Source organism: Myxine glutinosa, chromosome 8 (genome assembly GCF_964187855.1).
Source record: "Myxine glutinosa chromosome 8, kmMyxGlut1.1, whole genome shotgun sequence".
Taxonomy (NCBI): domain Eukaryota; kingdom Metazoa; phylum Chordata; class Myxini; order Myxiniformes; family Myxinidae; genus Myxine; species Myxine glutinosa.
The window spans coordinates 59474927-59496393 of record NC_136268.1 but is presented as its reverse complement, the minus strand read 5'-3'; the positions used below and the strand labels follow the sequence as shown (position 1 = coordinate 59496393).

Genomic DNA, 21467 nt, shown 5'->3' with positions numbered 1-21467 from the left:
CCGGCTTGCTGTGCGCCCTGCAAAGCCTTCCAGCTTGTGGTCCGAGCTGAACCTTCCTCCCGGTCCAGCCAATCGTTCCTGCCTCCATTCCCCATTCGTGTGAGTCTGTCTTTGTTTGTTCTGTCCAGGGTATAAGTTAAGCCTGTTTAGATAAGCTAGAATTTCACTGTGTCACCTTTCCTCTTCTGTATTTTATTTTCTTATCCTTCCTTCTTCCTTGGTTTCTTTCAATTGTGTAAATAGTAAATAAATTATATTTGTATTCCTTACCCTTTGTCTTTCTTTCTTCTTTACATCCTTCGTTTTAGTCTTTTCCCCATTGAATATCTGTGGCACGATTCGGCCAACGTTCAGGAATCGGGTTAGTCGGGGTAACTGTTCGGGTGCGGCGGCCATCCGCTCAGCAAACAACATCCTCGCCGTGGTCCCGTAACAATATTTTATGTTTGTTCAACGACATTTCAAAGCATGAAAATGATGAAATTATACAAAATGAAAGGTGAAGCAGGGCAGCCCCCAGCTGAACTAGCCTCCCTGGGGACTAACCCTCCTCAGAGGATTTGTGTTCCTCGACAAGGTAATGCTGTAGTTAACTACAATTAGCAGTTAACAATAATACCCAGTATTACGAAAGTCTTAGACAAGTGAGGTAATAGTCCTCAATAATCCTGTCACACGCAAGGAAGACAACGCCACACATTTCACCTAACGACCGAGCAGAAAAGAGGTATTTAATTAAACTCAGTATCATGAACAATGTACCTATTTCATCGCCGAGCCCAAGCTGCCCAAAACGATTCCGTCCCCAGGAGAAGACAGCACCCGAGAATGTGAGCACAAGACTGTGGGACCCTCCGGCAATAAGCTGGTCCAGGGGAATCCCAACCAAGGTCTGCAGCAATTGAGGCATAACAGTCCAGTCTGTATCTCGGCCATGACCCAATTGTCCATACTGGTTACTGCCCCAGCTGAACAACTGCCCATCTGCACACAAACAGACATCTTTTAAAAGGGAACCGAAATGCACATTTAATGAAAACCATTGAAAAATCATTTATCACGGTCCAATTTTAAGGGAAGTGGATATATATATATTTTTGCCAATCAGAAAGTGTCGAAAATAGCTCTTAAGTGTCGATTTTGATTTCACCAGTGAGATCACACCATTAACTCACTTCGAACCAAATGGTGGATTTACATAGAAAAACAGTGCATTCTGAGCTCGGATTCCAATAATGATTCCTCCGTCATTAGAAACTCTGTAGATTATCAGTATGTTGAAACGGATCAGTGGGATTTTAAAGAAACTATTGAAAAAAAATTAGTGATGGAAACACTTTTGTGGGTATTGGAGATCCGAATTGTTTGGAGCCTTGTACGAGCGAATGAGACGGAGATCGTGCTCATGAAGATGGTGGTGTGGGTAGTGCAGATGAAAACGTTGGTCAAATGTTCACTACAGATTAGTAGGTTTGCCTTTCCGTTCAAATGACGGTTTATCAGGGATCATGTATTAATGGATAAGTAAAATCAGTTGTATTTAACTCTAGAAGAAATACGGCACGGAGACGACGCTGAACGCACTCAACACCTACACCACCTAGGAACACGGTTGATGGGGGATTGTGGAGGGGGATGGGGGACGGTATTGTGGGGGTGATGGTTTATGGAGGATCGAGAGGAGTGTGGAGTGGTGCAAGATAACAAGACTCAAGCACTACTTGCCTTACCAAGCTTACTCAAGCACTCGTCAGGCCTACGCTGTGGCATACTCTCATGAAATCTCACGTAATCCCGCTCGAGTCGCAAGAGCGTATATATAATTTCACAAAACAGAAACATTACTTCTCCTTTCAGAATGAAAATCAGTTTAAAGGTCAAGTTTGACTGGATGTTCGGGGGATGTTGGAGGAGGGTAGTAGGTGGTCATGGGCATTGTTAGCTAGGGTTTTTGAGCTCTTCAGATGTGGAGTGCAAAGTGGCGGCGATGTTTGCCAGCATATCTAGAGAGGTGACATTGGTCGCCGGCAGGCCACCACAGGTGTTTGATTCACCACTCAAATCGCCCGTGTCCATATGCTGGTTGCTCGGTCGAGATGGTGTTGGTTTTGAGCGACGGTCGTTTCTTCTGCTTAATCGTGACAGATAACCACAAGATCTAGCCATCTCTGTTGTTTCATAACAGTGCTCTGTAAAACGTTCTGAACACAAAACTGAACAAGTTGTAGGCCCGATCCACACGGGTATTTCGGACAAACGTCCAATCTATGTCAACCCTTAGATCTCTTGGCCATTGGTGTAGCATGAAACCATCTCGATTTGTATTACTACAACTATTTTCCCAGGAAAGATCATGGCTGATAGTGAGACCCAAAAGCTTGAGTGACAGAACTTGTGACAGATTGAGATCTGAAACCATCTCGATTTGTATTACAACTACCAAGGATGCATCAACCCGGCATATTTATAGAAATTCGAAAATTATTCGCTGTTGCAACATTTCACGTTAATTTGTTCTTTTTGTGCTATTCTTTTCGTATTGATCAAGGCCTGAGCAGTGCAAACCAGAGCATTCACTGCCCAATTATGTTTTCTGCTCATACACTTACTTGGTGGATACTCGACCCGTTGTCGGATCGAGAGTGTACTTTATTTATATATTTATCTGCCCGTTTTCATGTTCATCTATCTTTTATCCAAGGATTCTCCGTTTGTCATTTTGTGCTTTCTTACAATAAATTATTATTCTGCAATAACACATTTGGTGTGGTGCCTAGTTATTGCAGATTTAGCACTTGAGAAAACATTTTGGTGCGGCTTTAATAGCAAGTCCACAGGGGAGGTTAAATTGGTAACGTTCTCGAAAAAGAGACAGGTAGAATTAACAATTCTAACCAGCACATCCTCGTTAAGATGTATTGGTCTCATATTGATGTGATCAAATACTTGATCAAGACCAACAGACATTATCAGATTTTGTGTGCAGCAGAATAGTGTCTTTTGTAAAACATCTTTTTGTACTTAATGCAATGTAAAGATAGCACTTTGGTATTTTCCATGAAGTTCATAGGAGGGAACAGGAATGTGAAACTCCAACAATGGATGCTATTTCCGTATTTACAGACATATACAGACTTTCTCCTGCATGATGGACATGTGACCACAGTAAAGCACCTGCAAGCTTTTGTACCTGGATAACTTCTCCACAAATCTACACGGATAAGAAATGAATCAGCTCGTCAGAATAGCACCTCATTTCCCAAAAATTTGTAGCATGTTTTTCTGAAGACAAAAATATGGAAACCTCCGTATGGGTCATTACAAAAATACGAAGTTCCGTACTATAAGGAAGGATTTTCACCCATACAATCCCAGAGTTGCACACAGATGTGATAATAAAAGGGTTTTATTTTTTAGTTATAATGGAGAAGGTGGGATTAAGTGAATACCAGATCTGTGGGACAAAATTTGGGCTGTTCAAAATAGTTCCAATAAATCACACAATCACGCAGTACATGCAGCTGTGATATTTCAAACAATTAGAATGGGAGGGGTGGGGTGGAAGGGGATGTGCACTTACTACTTCGCATGCACATTACAATATTTATGCCCAAACATTAAATTCCATACATTGCCAGGAACTTCTGCAAAATTTGAATTTGCAATTGGAGAGAAATCGTTTTTAAAGACTAAAATAACATTACATGCTGCTTCTACTGTCTCAACAATGGACGGAGGTCCTGAACACCAAACAGGAAATCAGAGCAGTCTCCCTTGACATATATCGTGCCTTCGATACGATCTGGCACCCCACCCTGCTTTCCAAACTCTCCTCTTATGATATCCATGGGAACCTCCACACATGGCTTGAAAACTTCCTCTCTGGTCGCAGTCAACGTGTGGCCTTGAATGGAATTCTCTCATCTCCCCTTCCTGTTCAGGCTGGAGTTCCCCAAGGCAGTGTTCTGGGCCCTGTGCTTTAACTGGTCTTCATCAATGATCTATCCAACTCTCTGGAAAATCCTCTATATCTCTTTGCTGATCACTCCACTCTCTGCCGCTCCATATCTCATCCCTCAGATCGGCAGTCTGCAGCCTCTTCATTCTCTGCAGACCTGGACAAAATCACAAACTGATCAAACAAGTGGAACATGTCTTTCAATCCTGACAAATCACACACTCTCACTACGTCTCTCTGAAAAGACCGTCTGGAAAACCCTCCCATCTACTTTCTCAACAATCCTATCGAATAAGTTCTGTCACTCAAGCTTTTTGGTCTCACTATCAGCCATGATCTTTCCTGGGAAAACCACATTTCCAAGCTGGCCTCCAAAGCCAGTCGTAGATTGGGCATCCTATGTCGTGCGAAGTCCTTCCTTGGCAATACTGACTCCTCACCACATACAAAGCTTTCACCCGCAGCTCCATGGAATACTGCTCTCCCCTCTGGGCTGGTGCTCCTGCCTCACGCTGTAGAAACCAAAGCTTTCAGAATCATTGGTATCTCCCACAATGAAGCCGATTACAAAGGCCTTTCTCTCTCACAGACAGTTTGGTGGTCTTTCTGTCTTCTAACGACTCCTCTCTGGCCAAGCTCCCCCAGCTCTGTTCCCCAAATATTCCTTCAGGACGCACAAGATCTGTCAGCAACCCTCTTCTGGTAAAAATGCCAAAATAAAGGCCCTCTGCTCACCTTCACTCTTTCATTCCTCTTTTTTCCTGCCACTGGAACAAACTCCCACAATGTCTTCAATCCCACTCCTCCCTCCCCGTCTTCAAAACAGCTGTTCACCACCATATCTTATCTCCCCCCTCTTCCAAAACCTTGATCTTTTCTCCACGTTAATACACCCCAAATCCACCTCTTTCAATCTCCGACTTCATTCCTGAAATTCCAAGTCGTGTCAATTTGTTTTATAGTGTCAATTCTCACGAACACTGAAATGCTCGTGGTGTCAACTGTGTACACCTCCTCCTCCTCCCCCCCCCCCCCCCAACACTCACCCTTCCACAGATCTCCCGTTGTCACTGTTCTCTACTGTTGATGTGCTTGTGTGCTTCACTCTCTCTCTCTCTCTCTCTCTCTCTCTCCATCTTGTCTGCAGCTCCATTTATTATATGTGTCCGTTTATGTTTTTTTGTGTTTAATGTTAGCTCTTATACGAGCCTCGATCTTGTGTACAAAAAAAGGAAAAAAAATGTTTTCTTTACCATTAGAAAGTGCCAAACAGTGTTTAGAACCACAGGACACCTGCAGTAGCTGCACATTTGAGAGGCTCTTCACCAACCTGTAAAAAAAAAAATTAAATAAAATAAGAAACAACATCACAGTGGACAGCCCTTTGTAGAAATTGCAGAATATTTTACAAAATATAAGTGTTTCTCAGACTTGTGATGCATATTCACCATGCAGCTTGCATGTTTATTGCATCAGGTGATGTAGACAACCACAAACAACAGATATATGAAAAAGGAATAATCTGATTAGGTCTACCATGAAGCAACAACGCATCTTACTATAATAAATAGAGGTTGTGTGGCTGTCGCTATTTTGCCTTTATTCACTCTTCAATTGGTCGCAGCAGTGACCAATTGGGTGTTGCCACATACATCCATGTCAGCAAGCAACCGCTCATATAAGTGGTGCTACGTCTATCACACACTTTGCTCACCTCGTGACTAATCATATTCTTCACAATTCTTCAATCATCAACAGCAGTGATTACACTATAGATTACAAATCATCTTCCTTTAACTTATGATATAGAGTATATTTTGTGATCAATAAAATTTCTTTCAAAAATAACAATTTATAAAGTGCATTTCCAAGAATGTGCCGCAGCACATTGCCCAAGGGCAGGAGAGCCAGTTAGAGGGAGATAAACAGGACGTGGATCAAGGTATGCTAAGGGCCGTTGGGAAGCAAGAAGCCACAAGAAGCAGCAAGAAGCAGTCGTTTCAGGCATTAACCCTTCGCTGGAGCACAAGAGACCTGCTGCAAACTAGGGATGTGGTATGAAGTGGATGAAGTGAAAAAACATTGCAAAAAGAAAAGCAAAAACAAATAAATAAATAAATAAATAAGAAGCAAAAAGCAAATAAATAAAATAAATAAATAAAAGAGCAAAATAATCACTCCGACAGAGTTAACGCCCAAAACGCCAGCTTCCTGCTTCCCATTGCGCCCAGCATACCTCAAACATCCTGTTGATTTCATCCATTGTTATACCTGTCTGCCGACACATAGATATTAGCAAGACTAGTTTTTTATTGATATTGCAACAAGGACTAGGTAAAGCAGCGCATAAAAGTATTCTTGGTTTACCACGCTTTCCTTTATCATAAAAATCACGAAAGTTTCCAAACAGTCATATGATGCATTTTCCTTCAGAATCAAGTTGTCTTTTGTTTAGTACCTTGGTACACGGACACATTCGTCAACATTTGAGAGCCCCAGTCGGCCATCTAAAGAAAAGCCCCAGGCAAAAAGCTGTCCATTGTCATTGAGAGCCAGTGTGTGCATCTCTCCACATGCCACTGCCACAATGTTCTGAGCATCCAAGGCACTGATCTGTTCTGTAAAAAATGGAAATAAATGAGAGAAAAGATGATGAAATAAAAATAATTTTTTTCACTACAAAACGGTGGCAAAGCCGGACGCCGAGGTCCACTACAGCATGGGATAGGTACCCCCCCCCCCCCCCACCCGACTATCATTTTGCTTAGCTGCACAAAATCAACATCAATAATTTACTCAAAGCTTACACTTGTATTTTATACCATTATAACAATGATGACCGTTATTAATACCGAATTTTCCGGTGTAGTAACCACGACCGTGTATTAACCGCACCCGTATGAATTGTTGAATACAATAGGGTCCAGAAGCGAGACAAACTTTCCATCCATTTTATATCCAGATTTGGTGAATTATCTTGCGTTTACAAAAAGCAAGGTCTTGTCCACAGCTGGTTACCACCGACCTGTGGACGGATGAGCTGAACAACCTTTAACCCCCAAGGCGATCCAATTATGAAGTTCTGACGCGTGCGGGACCGAAGAACCACGAAGTGTTTATTCTCACAAACACACAGGTTTATTCCGAATCCACCACTAAACACAACAAAAATGTAACAATAATTATGTACAACAAAGCAAGGAGCGGAATGAGAATAAATAAAAGAAGTGCTGGGGTAAAAATGCTACGCCGAGGATAATCTCACACAAACAGATCATCTCACAAGACACACACACAGGGTGAAGTAAGAAAATAAAAGACACGCTCCGGCACTCCGCTGGCCCAAATGGATCCTGTAGCAAGTCAGCAGCCATTGAAGCCCGAAGCCACATAGGCGGGAAGCCCGGAAAATGGCGGCAAAGCCCGACGCCGAGGGCACCCGGGAGCGAGGCGAGCAGGGTACATGGCCCTTATTCCCCTCTCCTGCGTCCACAATCCTTCGGTGTGATCATAAAAATCCTCCGCTTAGATAAGGGAAGCACGGCCACGTCCCGCAGCACACCAGCACCAGCCTCCACATGGGCACACTTAAAACGCTCTCTAGAGTCTCTCGAACATTCATTCATATTCATATATATATTCTCATTCTCTCATTCATTCTCTCATTCATTCTCTCATTCATTCTCTCATTCATTCTCTCATTCATTCTCTCATTCATTCTCTCATTCATTCTCTCTCTCTCTCTCTCTCTCTCTCTCTCTCTCTCTCTCTCTCTCTCTCTCTCTCTCTCTCTCTCTCTCTCTCTCTCTCTCTCTCTCTCTCTCTCTCCCTCTCTCCCTCTCCCTCTCCCTCTCTCTCTCCCTCCCTCTCTCTCTCCCTCTCTCCCTCTCTCTCTCTCTCTCCCTCTCTCCCTCTCTCCCTCTCTCCCTCCCTCTCTCTCTCCCTCTCTCCCTCTCTCTCTATTACTGCATGCTCGCCCCACCCACCTCATCCAGATCACTCGGGGGTGGGGTGTGGCCTGCCGGTCCCGTCCATCAAATCATTGTAGCTCCACCTCTCCTCGGCGGGTCTTTGCCTTATTTTGTTCATTGGAGCGTGAATCGCTTGGCCGGCGGCTGATATAAATGTTAGGGATGGCCACAGAGGGTATGACGAACAGGGGAAAACATCCTTAATCCCTACTACTAATTAACATGACATCACCCCCCCTCCCCCCATATGATTGTGCACATTTAAACATCACCCCCCCTTAAGGTTGTGCACATTTAAACACAACATTAAGCTACGTTTTCCCTACTTATTACATCAAAATGCTCCTACACGTCACACGGTCCATACTATTCCTATTCAATCCTACCTTTCCTACGGTATTCTCTAACCTACCCCGATAAACATAACAATATTTACACCCTTGAAGACATGAAGTTATGGATGCCTGCAAGCAGTTGAAGTCTGGGTGGATCAGTTATGTGACTGTTCTTGTGAAGAATGGCTATCATGTTGTATGAGCAAAGGTAGGTCTATAATACATCAAATGACACAGACCAGTGTTGGCAGAGCAGATAAGCATGATGTTAAATACTGTATATAAACTATATATTAACATCAGGCCTATTAGTCCATGGGCTGGATATGCTGACCGTGCACCCCCTCCCCCAACTCCCCACTACAGTATGGGGCAGGTAATTGTTTGTTCATTGGGATGTCCTGGTGGAGAGAAAAGACGTTAACAGGAAAAATATAGAGAGGAACACATACTTTAGACCCCTTTATTGATAGGTACCCCATGGCACTTTTTGCATCCTAAAATTTAGGGTGTATGGTTGATTCACAGATTGCCACTGCCAATTGAATGCACCAATCAATGAATGTTTCATATCATATGGAAGATGATTGGATTGGCTCTTCAACGATGTGTCAGTTATGCATTTATCATAAATATTATTTCAGCAGTGCATTTTCATTATAAATGACATCAGTTGTTTGACGGAAATCCCGATTTTATCCCCCTCACCGACAAACAATAAAACTCCAAATTCATTTTGCAATTTATGATATTTGTATTTCCTATTATCCTTCCACTGCTTGCATGTCACCATATCTAGGTGAGTTTTGCATTTATAAACATCATATATGTTGCTAGAATTGAGAAAATCTAGGAGGGCTGCTTTAAAATAGTGAACAAGTACTGATTCCAGTATCTCTGTCATTTGAAAACATACAAATTTGAATTAAATGACATTTTATATGTTTTCAGACTCGAGGAATCCATTCCACTATCAGGTGTGGGAAAACAAACCAAAAGCAAGTCTAATAAAGCTATATGACAGCCCCATATATTAATATTGTTGTGTTGCCTCTTCATCTGAGACATAGCGTGCTGTCTAGGCATCATCACTGTACACGTTATCCAGAGAAAAACTGACAGTCTGCTAGTATTGTCTCATCATCCACATCATCAGAGTCTGAATTGTCAGTGTCTGTCACTGTTGAGTTCGGTTCTGTGATGTTCACCAATCTCTTTTGGTTGCCTGTGCCAGTGTCAAACAGCAGAGTTAAGTAAACATGTAAGGCATGATGGAGAGCAATGAAGAACACATCACTCTGCGACAGCAACCACTTTTTTTGTGTGATAGCTTTGATGCAAAGTTATTATTGCTCCAGACATCACAAAGCACTTGACTAACTTCTTATTTCTTGTCATCGTTCATCAGAAACATCCTCCAATTGACAGGCTTCTTGGTCATCGGCCCCGTGACGATCAACTTTCCACCATGTCCACACCTTTCACGCTCTATTCCCTTCACCGATCAAGTCTTGTACATATCTGTACTGAATATGATGCCTGGCTGCTTTGGCAGAGCGTCAAGAATCCTGTGAGCGATCTGCTTGAAATTGCCTGGGATTTCCTGCAGTGTGTGGAACAATGCATTGCCAACCTGACCAACCAGTGTTGATTCATCCTGGGGCAGTTAATAATCTTCCACGTCTTTTAAAAGATATTGAAGACCTTTTGCGTTCTGTTTTTGCTAGGTAGCCATCCCCAGTACCAATGATGAATGGAACTGGAGTTCAGGGGGTATTTCCTGAGTTATTTGACATCTACAGGGTGTCCCATAAGTCTGGAGAACCATCCCATAAGTCTGGAATCGTAGGGCAAAATTATGAAAACAGCCTGTATTCACAGAATGTGTTCAATGTGTCCACCATTATGACTGATAGAAAAATGCAGACGAAGTACCCAGTCAGCAGTCACATGGTGAATGATGTCAGAAGTGATGGTGTTACATGCGTCGCTGATGTGCTCCCATAAATGTGCAGCACTCCGAATCTTTTCCGCATAATGACTCCAGAGATAAAAAAAAAAAAAAAAAAAAAAAAATACATTGGGCTGAGATTGGGGCTCCTCGCCGGCCACTCCAAAGGCCTTCGACGGCCTATCCAATGACCAGGAAATTGCCGGTTCAACCACTATCTTACGTGGATGCTGTAATTGGCAGGAGCGACATCCTGCTGGAACCACGTTGGGAAATCCCCATCTGCGTTCAAGCCACTGGGGAATGCTCCCTCATTGAGCATATGCAAGTTTGCGACTCCTGTGACTGTGCCATCAAAAAAGAAGGGGCCTATGATGCAGTCTTTCGAAATGCCACACCACACCATCACACGAGCGGAACCTTGTTCCTTTAAGCAGTAAACCAGTGAGGGTCGTCCTGCCACCAGTAGCAGGTCTTCTGTCGCTTCACCTCACCACTTGCGTAAAAAGCAGCCTCATCACTGAACAGAATGGTGGATGGGAAACGGAATTTTGAGCCCCAATCTGAAATCGAAGCCCGGGTAATTGTGCGGGCTACTGTCTTGTATTCATGTGTCAAGTTTCAGAAAAATCAGCAAGGTGACAAGGGAGGAGTTGCACAAATAGCAAAAGGTTAACAGATGGACAGACTGGACATCACGACCTATTCTATAAGTTAATCTTTTTGAGAAACAAGAGATGAGATGACCTAAAAAGGAATGCTATTTTGCAGCTACATTGCTCTGTGTGCCCTCCATTCACCCCTCCAGTACACTGCACTGTCCAGGCTTGTTATATAGATGCTCAGGCTTGCAAAAAGACAAAGCCATGTGCTCAAGGTCAATGACAACATAGCTTGGTCTTCCTTAAATGTTATTTCCCACAAGAAACACAAATTAAACATACAATTTCTTTATAAAATAAAATAAAAATAACCACATTTAGAGGCCATTTTTCCCCGCAAAGCGGGGGTTGGCCTTTTTCGGGAACCGTGGTTGTTGTTGTTTTTTGGTCCCCTTTTTGAAGCAATGTTTTACGGCCGGATGCCCTTCCTGACGCCAACCCTTTTTGCCGCCTTTAACGACAAACAGGGAATTACCAGTGAACTGGTACTCAATTAGCCGACCTCGGAAGGATGACAGGCTGAGTCAACCCCCCTGGCGTTAATTAAGCGATCGACCGGGATTCGAACCCAGGATCCTAGCCGCTAGCCCAACACCAGGGTTATCCGGCACCCACCCACCAATTCCGGCACCCACCAATTTCTTTACAAGAATATATTTATATAAAGCACAATGCAGACCTGATTGTTGATGTTACCTGTGACAACAGTCAGCTTTAACCAGCAGCTTCCCTTTGAGGCTTGTTTAGCGTTCGATTACTGAAACTCGAATATAAACAGATAAGGCAGCCATTCAGAACTAGTAAGCCTACCTGGTTTCTTGCGACCTTTTTCATGGCCCAGCTGGCCAAGATCATTGCAGCCGCAGCTGTAGATGGTACCATCACCAAGCAAAAAGACAGTGTGTCTGCGGCCACATCCCACATCTTTCACATGTGATCCAGTACCTGCGACACCAGGCTCAAAAAAAGGACACCATCGTGGCTCGGTGACAATTTCCTCATCAATCCCACCGAGACCCAGTTGTCCAAATGAAGTGCCTCCCCAGCACTGCATCATCTATAAACAGTCTGTGGGAAAACACACAAACAGGTTTGAAGTTAGACAATTATCTGGCAGAAACTGAACAAGGAGGTGCTAATACACCCAACGGTCAAAGAATGCCATCTATTTTCTGATGTGGTTTCTAAATAACATTCTTGGGGAAAATGCCAGGGGCATAGAAAAGCCACTTTGTGCGTGCGCGCCAAACGACGAGCGGTTTCCCGCCAACACCAGAGCCGCGTCGAGACTGCTCGCAGGGTCCTGGAAGAATTCAGGCGAGACGCATGGCCAAGTTTAGCTAACGATAAAACACACTGTTATTTTACTTTCATTATCTTTTCCTTCGTCGGTGTTCAAGTCGGGTGTGGTTCAAGTCGGGTGTCCTGTTTAGAAATCTAGTTTACCGTCGCGTTTTCTTATCGGCATTCCGTTTAATAAATCTGGTTATTTCTGTACATTCTAATTCCCGTCTTTGTTCAAGTTTATTTTCTTTGCAGGCTTTGGGACTGCTGGCGGGATCGACAGGTAAGACCCTTCATCTTCCCCTGCATATATAAAATCCGCATTTTAACTGAACGCCTTAGAGTAACGCTCGATTGCCCTCCGTGACTCTCCCGGTGGTAACTGAGAGCAGTCACACGACAATACAAAGCATTTACTTCTGAAATTTGCAGCCAATTTCGTCCAGTAGAAGCCGAGAAACGTATTTTCAGTCCCCATGTTAAAGCTGCATACAGAGAAACTATCCCTTATATAAAGGGAGGGGCGCTTTGCACCTCCCTTTGATAATCAGGTAGTTTTAAGGTGCTGGCTGGCAGAATAGCATGGAGTTTATGCGCACTTGCCTGCGCCGTCTAGTCCATGTTGAAATCTCAGCCCATTCATAAAATGTCGCCCGGATGTTTTGCAGGCAAGGCGATATAACAATGTGTGCCATCCTTCAGATGGACGTCACATTGGGCGTCCCGACTGCCGGTATTATTTAGTGGACGTTAAAGATCCTACGGTGTCCTTCGCAAACAGTAGGCAAGCTATCGTTTCCTGGCCAAATTCAAAAGTCACGTTAAAACTTTCATTAGGCGCTGCATCAATAGCACCACCGCGTCTCTGCAAGAACCAATGCAAACCCACACGCTGCCTACAAACAAACAAACGACAAAACTTTGATAAAATCATGCCTTGTGGACATTTTCATTTGATCCCGATAAATTATTCTAACATTTTCTACTTAGTGCTTCCATCTCCTGGTGGACACCTCGTTTCTAAACTCCTAACGATATTGCATTTTCATTGACAAATGATACATTCAACAAGTCGTCCATGAAGAAATCCTCCTGGAATGTTACCAAGATGTTGAACCCTCAAAATATAATGTAGAAAATACTTTTGAAAATCTACCCACATGCAATATCGATGAGGGTTTGAATTTTGTAAGACATTAAGGGTCATAAAAGAGCACGTTTTGTGATTGTACTCTAGGAAGGAAAACAAGGCAGACTGCAGATACAGTAAAAGGTCCCGTGGGGGACTGACGGTTATTCTCCCATGGTTTCTAAGCAGATGAAAAAATTAATTACCTGACTGAGGCAAAATCCCCCTTTTCAGCCTCTTATAGGGCGCACATCTGGTGGGTCGCACAACCCCATGAGTCCTTGCTGTCCTGATGCATTGTACCAAATTTTGTTTGCATCTGTCGAATAGTTTGAGAGTTGACGATGTTTTTGTTAAATGTTCAAGGACATACGTACAAGTACGTATGGCCGGACACAGAGACCCACTCTTAGGTTATTTTGAAGAAATAACCTAAAAAACAATAACTTGTCGAGTTGTTAATCGAGACAAAATCAGACTTTATTGTCAAGAAAGTTCAGGAAGGATTTAAATTACACATGGGCTGAAAATTGCAAGTCCATCCATTGGTTTGTTCAGCAATTTCAGAACACAAATACTACGTATGGACCAACCAAACATCACCTGCTGACTGCACACACCAAGAAAACAGTGCAAGATATTCACCACACTGGGAATGACAGACCCAAAAAATAAAACATTACATTTTTTACAATAACTAGATTCCCATACAAAATTCATATTATTCAAAGAGGAATAGTTGTTGGAGGGGTAGAGGGAAAGCGTCGAACCCTTGTTGAGATTTTTGAAGTTGGACGTTTATTCTTCCCTTCTTGACACGTTATGGTGTTCCAACGAGGGGCCTACTTACATTTGACTAGTGATGCCAATGCAAAGAATGTAAGATTTTGAGATTTGAACATTCAGATCAAACATGAAATTCCACTTCCTCCCCAGATGATGTGGGGTCAAGTCCACAGTGGATAAATTTGGGGTAATTGAAGGCAATTCATTTTTGATGGTAACAAAGTTGATAGAAATATATACTTGGAAATAATACATTCTCCTTCATGGGATTGCCGTGTCAATGTTTTCCAATAAGTACACTTCCGGCATTAGCACCTATCATTACAACCTGATAGCCACACCCAAACATCATGGATATAATCTTGTATTCGGTCTATACAGCTATGCAACCTATATATATATATTGTTGCGGATATGAGGATTGTATTTTTTTTATTGTGTTGTATTGTATAGTAAATTGTTGTAAATATCACCCTCTGTAAAATGTAATGATTCCTTGTAAATACCTCCAAAGTGTAAAGGTCAAAGGGCATCCCATAATTAGTCCATAAAGCATACACGTTAGCCAATCATAGATTTCCCCCTGGTTGATAGTTATATCTTTATTATGTGTATTAGGGTAAGGCCTTGTCTTCCATTAAGATGACACTCCATTGCACTGCATTAAATAAGAATAGATCCCCTTTCATTCCCATCCCCAAAATCTCCATTTCCTTTCACATCCCCTTTCATCATTGCCAGGCCTCGATTGCCAATTACATCCCCTCCAAAACCACCATTGAACATGTGCTCGGGTCGGGGAAGAAAGGCGTGCCCGCCCGTCGTCATCAAGGGCGGAGCCAAAGGGTCGCGCGACCAACCAGGGCCGAGGTGAGCACACCGATGGGCGTGTCCTGAAGGCCGGCGGCTTGATCGCCGGAGGCGTTATAAAGGCGCGCGCGCAAGAAGCAAGGGAGTTGTCAGTGGTGAGGAGTGATTGACCAAGAGAGAGAAAGAGTGGTTGGACCAAGAAAGAGAAAGAGTGGTTGGACCAAGAGAGAAAGAGTGGTTGGACAGGGAGACGTGCAAGAGTGTTGTTGAGTTGAGGGTTTGGACCAGACGAGTCAGACGAGCCCTGGCAAAGCACGCGACGTCCACAGCCGCAGCAGAAGCGGCAGCAACAGCAGATTGGGGCCTGGACGGCAGTTTTGAGCAGGGCCGCGAAGGAACGGCGGCTGCTAAACGCGCCGATCGTGCTGCAGGACCCCCTTGGACCTTCCTCTCCCTCCAGCCATCCACCTCCTGCCTGTCCATCCTTTTTGTGTACGTGAGTTTGTTCTGTTTGTTTTGTCCCTGGGGATTTAATTAAGCTTGTATAAGGAATTTGCACTGTGTCTCTAATATCTTCTGTATATTATTTTATTATCTTTCCTTCTCCTTGGTTTTTTTGAGCCTGTATATAGTAGGAATAAATTTAGGAGTATTTTCAACCTTTTTTCGTCTTCTTCTTCTTCTTCTTCACATCCGTGTCGCTTTTGTCTTTTCCATATTGAATATCTGTGGCGCGATCCGGCCAACGTTCGGGAATCGGGTTAGTCGGGGTAACTGTTAGGGCCGCGGGGCCTCCGCTCGGCAAAACGAACATCTTATCCGCGGTCCGTAACAATTGGTGTCAGGAGTGTCGGATTCGGACCTGGGACTAAATTTATTTAGCCCAAATTTTGGAACACAAATTGTACTATTGGCGGTAACAATTGGTGTCGGGAGCGGGGTCGGACCCGAAGCGCGCTTAACGCGCTCAAATTACGAGCTGCCAAAATTTGTTTTGTTTTAAAGAAAAACCCGAATTTTGAAATCGCGCCATGGCTGGTCAAGGCGACGGGATGTCGGTGGGAGAGATAGACGGGGTAGAATCGACCCAGGACCTCGGGGAAATGTATGTGGAGGAGGGCAATGAGGATGTGGTGGAGGAGGTTTCAGGCGCGCAAAATGGCGCTCTCGCGCACGTGGTTACGGCGGCGCCAAATGTCGCCGCGACCGTAGCAGCGCCGCCGATGAACTGGGGCCTATTCGTGCTGCAAATGCGGGCCCTCATGGAAGAGAACAGGGAGCTGGGAGACCAAATTGGGGCAATGAGGGACGAAGCGAGGGGTACTAGTGAGCAATTAAGAGACGGGTTAAACAATATGGGAAATAAATTTGAAGGGTTAGACAACGGGATAAAAGAGGTGAAGAATGGGTTAACAGGGGTGGAAAATAGAATGGCTGCCCAGGAGAATCAGATAGAAGGGGTGAAACATGGGTTAACGGGGGTGGAAAATAGAATGGCTGCCCAGGAGAATCAGATAGAGGGGGTGAAAAATGGGTTAGAGGGGTTAGAAAACAAGATGGAAAACAAATTGCGGGAAATAGGGGAGCAGTCCGCCCGAGAAATTAAACAAATGGGAGAGCAGAGGAGGTGAAAATCGGGGTAGAAACCAAATTGGATGCTCAGAGGGATGAATTGGGACAGATGAGGGTGGCATCTACAAAAGAGAGGGAGGAGATGAAGGAGGAGATACGACAAGGTGTAAGTGAGGAGGTCTCGGGGGTACGCGAGGAGGTAAAGCGAGGTGAAAAGCGTATGGAGAAAGAGGTGAGGAATAATACGGCGAGGTTACAAGGGGGAATAGAGGGTCTGACGAGGGGAGTAGAACAGCTGACAGTGGGACAAAAGGAACTCGTAGACCAAGTGGAAAAGAACACTGCAATAATCCGGGGGTTAAAAGCGACACAAAAAGACATAAAAAATGAATTAATAGCGACACAGAAGGAATGTCAGATGGTACACGAGGGGTTGACGAAGAAGTTGGAAGAGGTGACAGAAGTAATGGAGACGAAGGACCGAGAGGTGAGGACGCACATAGAAACGGTTAAAGTGGCGTTAGAGGAAGAGGAAGAGATAGAGGGGGCGCACCGGGAGAGGAAGGAGGTAAAGGAAAAATTAGAGGAGGTGGAAGAGGGGTGAGTGAAATTAAGAAGAGACGAAGGGAAACTAAAAAGGAGATAAAGGAGGAGGTAATGGAATTGGTACAAGGTCTGTGCTCGAATCGTGATGATGTGCTCACTAACCAAATAAAGAGTTTGCAGGTGGCAGAGGAGGTGCGGAGACGAGGTGCCAAGGTGAGTGGCGATATATTCGGAAATGCATATGATGTGAGGGGAGCTTCAGTCGGCTTGGGGGTTGATTTGGATCCGGGTGTTCGTGAGGGACCAATGGTGAGATGTATGACTGGTCCGGAGTGTATGGACAGAGGAGGTGTGCAAGGAGGTCTGGCTATGGGGAGTGAGGGGGGTGCTGGTGAGCAAGGGTGTGCGGGTATGGAGTGGATAGCGGGTTGCGGAAGGGCGGCCCAGGCATCGACACCAGGAGGGGTAGTGTTTGGAGGGACGGGGGATGCGCGGGAGCCCCCCGGGAATAGCGTACTGTGGGAGCCCGAACTGTTTGGTCCCGCGTTGATCCCGCAAGGAGTGACGCGCGGGGTCCGACCTTCGGGCGCCCACAAGGTCCCACTCGCGCCGTATGACGGCAAGAGTGATTTGAGGGCGTACCTGGCGCAGTTTGAGTACGTGTGTAAAGGCAACGGTTGGAATCCGGACGAAGGTGGAGTACACCTGGTAGGGGCACTGCGCGGTGGGGCGGCGGAGGTGCTGACAGCTTTACCACCGGGTGCTCTCACCTTGTCAGCTCTCCGTGCAGCTTTAATTAATCGTTTTGGTATCGAGCAGCAAAGCGAGCTTGTTAAAGCTCAACTTGCGCAGCGTAAACGCAAGCCCCAGGAGACCATCGGGGAACTTGCTCACGATATTCGCCGCGCGGTAGGGATTGCACACGCGGACATGGCGGCGAGTTCCCATGAAAGCCTGGCGCTGGATCACTTTATCCAGGCCCTCCCGGATCTGGAGCTCCGACAACAGCTCGCCATGTGGCGCCCGCAGACCATGAGTCAGGCGGCCGACGCTGCAGCCCGTTGGGAAGCAGCGAGGCCCCTGGCCCGGGGAGGCGAGCGCCACGCAGTGGCGGTGCGTCAGGTAGGGCCCGTGATGGGGGTCGCCCCCCCCCGGGGGGCCGGCCCCCGAAGGGGGCCCTGACCTGGAGAGCATGGTTCGGAGGCTGGTGGATCGGCGTCTAGCGGGACCTGGACCATGGCAGGCGGCTCCAGTGGTGGCACCCGGTAGTCCCCGACAGAGTACCCCAATTCGGACATACAGGGGGGGAAATTTGGAATACCGGAGGCAAGCACCTTACCAGGTGAGGTGCTATAATTGTGCTCGGATGGGTCACCGTGCGTGGGAGTGTCGAGCTCCGCGCCGGGACGTTCCCCGTCAGACGATGCCCTCAACTCCGCCCCGTATCGATCGGCCTAGCCGACCACAGACACCCCCCCCCCCCCGCCAGGGCCCGGGAAACTAGAACGTGCCAGGCATGCAGGGCGGTGTTCGGCAGTAGGGGATGGAGAGAAGCCCTCGTTGACGCGACAGGTCATTCATTGTGGCCAAATTGGAACAGGTAGCTTAACAATTCGGTGCAAAATTGCCGGCGTGGGGGTAGACGCCGTTGTGGACACGGGAGCCAGCGCCACGATCATCAGCCCCGTGATCCTTAATTCGAGTACAGACGGCTGGGGTAAAATCCAGCGTCTGGAAAATCATAGTTTGCAGTTGGCTACCGGGGTAACGGCCCTGATCATAGGGCGTGGTTTTGTAACCCTTAAGTTGGGGTCGGTAAAAAGAGAGATAGAGGTTTGGGTGGCGGAGGTGTGCGACCCATGCTTAATAGGGTTGGATTTGTTGACTGCCAGCGGTTGTAAAATCGACATGAGCCGGGGGATCCTGCAATGGGGGGTGGAAGAGCTACCATTGGAGGGGGTGAGAACGGCCGAGAGGGTGGAGCTGGAGGCTCCTGAGGCCGTGACCATCCCTCCGGGGGCCGAGGCCATAGTGCCGGCCGATGGTCAGCTCGCCCCACATGGCAGGAGTCCTGCGGCCTGGTCGAACCGGTGGCAGCGCGATCCATACCTGGTTTAATCGTGGGCCGCACCCTCGTAAAAACGGACAGGCCGGTGGTGGCCGTCCGAGTAATTAACATTAGTACAGAATCACGCACTATAGTAAGGGGCACGAAGATAGCTGGCTGCACCCCAGTTAGAGAAGTCGCGTCAGTGAGGGGCGAGAACGTCCAGCCGAGCCGGCCCCAGGGGGAGCCTTCAATAAATACTAGGAATTGGCCCGATCCCATTTGCGAGATGGTAAATCGTAGTAGTGTAGAGTTGGGAGGTACCCAGAGGGAGGCCTTACACAAACTGGTTGGGTCCCATTTGGACCTCTTCTCCTTGTCCACCGAGGATATTGGACGTACGGGCCTGGTGAAACATCAGATCCACACCGGTGAGGCCCGGCCTATTCGTCAGGCCGCCCGACGGCTCCCTTGGAGCAAGAGGGCGGAAGCTGACGAGCAGGTTGAAAAAATGCTCGACGCAGGCGTGATCGAGCCCTCGGGAAGTCCTTGGATGTCACCTGTTGTGCTGGTCAAAAAGAAGGATGGGACCACGCGGTTCTGCGTGGACTATCGCCAGCTAATCAACGTGACACTCAAGGACTCATATCCCCTGCCAAGGATTGATGACACCCTCGATGCCGTTGCGGGCTCAAATTGGTTCACAACTTTGGACCTCAAGAGTGGGTATTGGCAGGTGGAGATGGATCGGACAGGGAAGGAGAAAACGGCATTTTCCACAGGTAAGGGGCTGTATCAGTTCACTGTGATGCCGATTGGTTTGTGTAACACCCCCGCCACCTTTGAGCGATTAATGGAACATGTACTAGGCGGCATGCCATGGCAATCATGCCTGGTATACCTGGATGACGTCCTAGTACATGCCAAGACCTTCCCCCAGGCGTTAGCTAATTTGGACCAGGTGTTCGGGTGCCTCAGACAGGCAGGGTTGAAGCTGAACCCGAGTAAGTGCACCTTGTTTGCAAGAGAGGTGGCCTATCTAGGTCACGTGATCGGCCACGAGGGGGTAAAAACTGACCCAGACAAAATTAAAGCGGTGGAGGAGTGGCCCGCACCACGTACCATCAAAGAGGTGCGGGGATTTTTGGGACTCTGCTCCTACTACCGGCGTTTTGTGGCGAAATTTGCGGAGTTGGCCCGTCCCCTCCACCGGCTTACGGAGAAGGGGACGCGATTTAATTTGACACGGGAGTGCCACGAGGCCTTCCAAAAATTGAAGGGGTGTCTAACATCCGCACCCCTTCTAGCTTACCCCACTAGTGACGGGACATTTACCCTGGACACGGATGTGAGCCAGGAAGGATTGGGCGCAGTTTTGTCTCAGACACAGAAGGGCGTGGAGAGAGTGATTGGTTACTATAGTCGGACCTTAAGTAGGCCCGAGCAAAATTATTGTGTCACGCGCAAAGAGTTATTGGCTATGCTGGCTGCCATGAACCATTTCCACCCGTACCTGTACAGGCGGAAATTTTCGGTTTGAACTGACCATTCCTCCCTGCAATGGCTCCTTCGGTTCAAGGAACCGGAGGGCCAAATTGCAAGGTGGTTGGAAAAGTTGCAGCAGTACGATTTCAATGTGACCCATAGGGCCGGGAAGGCCCATGGTATTGCGGACGCACTCTCTCGGCGTCCTTGTCTGGGGGAAAACTGCAAATTTTGTGCGAGACACGAGGAGAGGGAACAATTGGGCGATTCTGCCCTGATTCTCGTCGTCCGGGCAACCCGGGTGAGAGGGCCAATTTTGCCACTAACCGCGGATGAGGAATTTGGAGATTTGGCTTGGAGCACGGCCCAGCAGGAGGATCCTGTCCTGGGACCGGTGTTCAATTGGGTCAAATTGGGGCAAAGACCAAAGGGTGAAGAGGTCACCCCCCTCGGGGCGCAAACAAAGGCGTATTGGGCTCAGTGGCAGACCCTGGAGTTGAAAGGCAACATCTTATATCGCAAGTGGGTGGAGGTTCCCTCTGATAGAACTTCCTGGCTGGTGATAGTCCCTGACAAATTCAAGAACGTCATCTTACAACAGGTGCATGGTACCCGCTCCGGCGGCCATTTGGGCAGGACAAAGACAATATCTCGGGTCCGCCGGAGGTTCTATTGGGTGAATATGGGGCGCGACATATAGGACTGGTGTCGGAGATGCGACGCCTGTTCTGCTAAAAAGGGACCAGCACGGAGGATGAGGGCCCCCCTTCAATTACACCAGGTGGGGGCCCCCCTTGAGCGGGTGGCTATGGATATTCTAGGACCGCTGCCCCGCACCCGCCAAGGTAATAAGTATATCCTCGTTGTAATGGACTATTTCACCAAGTGGCCGGAGGCCTATGCCCTCCCCAACCAAGAAGCAGGGGTGGTA

At 46.7% G+C, this 21467-nt stretch overlaps 2 protein-coding genes across 4 annotated transcripts in view; both read right to left on the bottom strand.

Annotated features, from left to right (window-relative positions):
* Window positions 1-21467, bottom strand: part of LOC144893281 (uncharacterized) — a 1021022-nt gene that overhangs the window by 875918 nt on the left and 123637 nt on the right. The window lies entirely within an intron of this gene.
* HERC4 (HECT and RLD domain containing E3 ubiquitin protein ligase 4) overlaps window positions 1-21467 on the bottom strand; it is a 237876-nt gene that overhangs the window by 207410 nt on the left and 8999 nt on the right. For 2 of the 3 annotated variants that reach the window (XM_078783317.1, XM_078783318.1), the window contains exons 2-5: window positions 11688-11945; window positions 6417-6576; window positions 5212-5288; window positions 763-984 (exon numbers count right to left, since the gene is read on the bottom strand). In XM_078783317.1, the coding sequence (XP_078639443.1) occupies window positions 763-984; window positions 5212-5288; window positions 6417-6576; window positions 11688-11934 (706 nt within the window). In that variant the 5' untranslated portion in view covers window positions 11935-11945. Of the gene's footprint in view, window positions 1-762; window positions 985-5211; window positions 5289-6416; window positions 6577-11687; window positions 11946-13496; window positions 15172-21467 lie in introns of those variants that run through there. The other variant, XM_078783316.1, reaches the window with a different exon arrangement.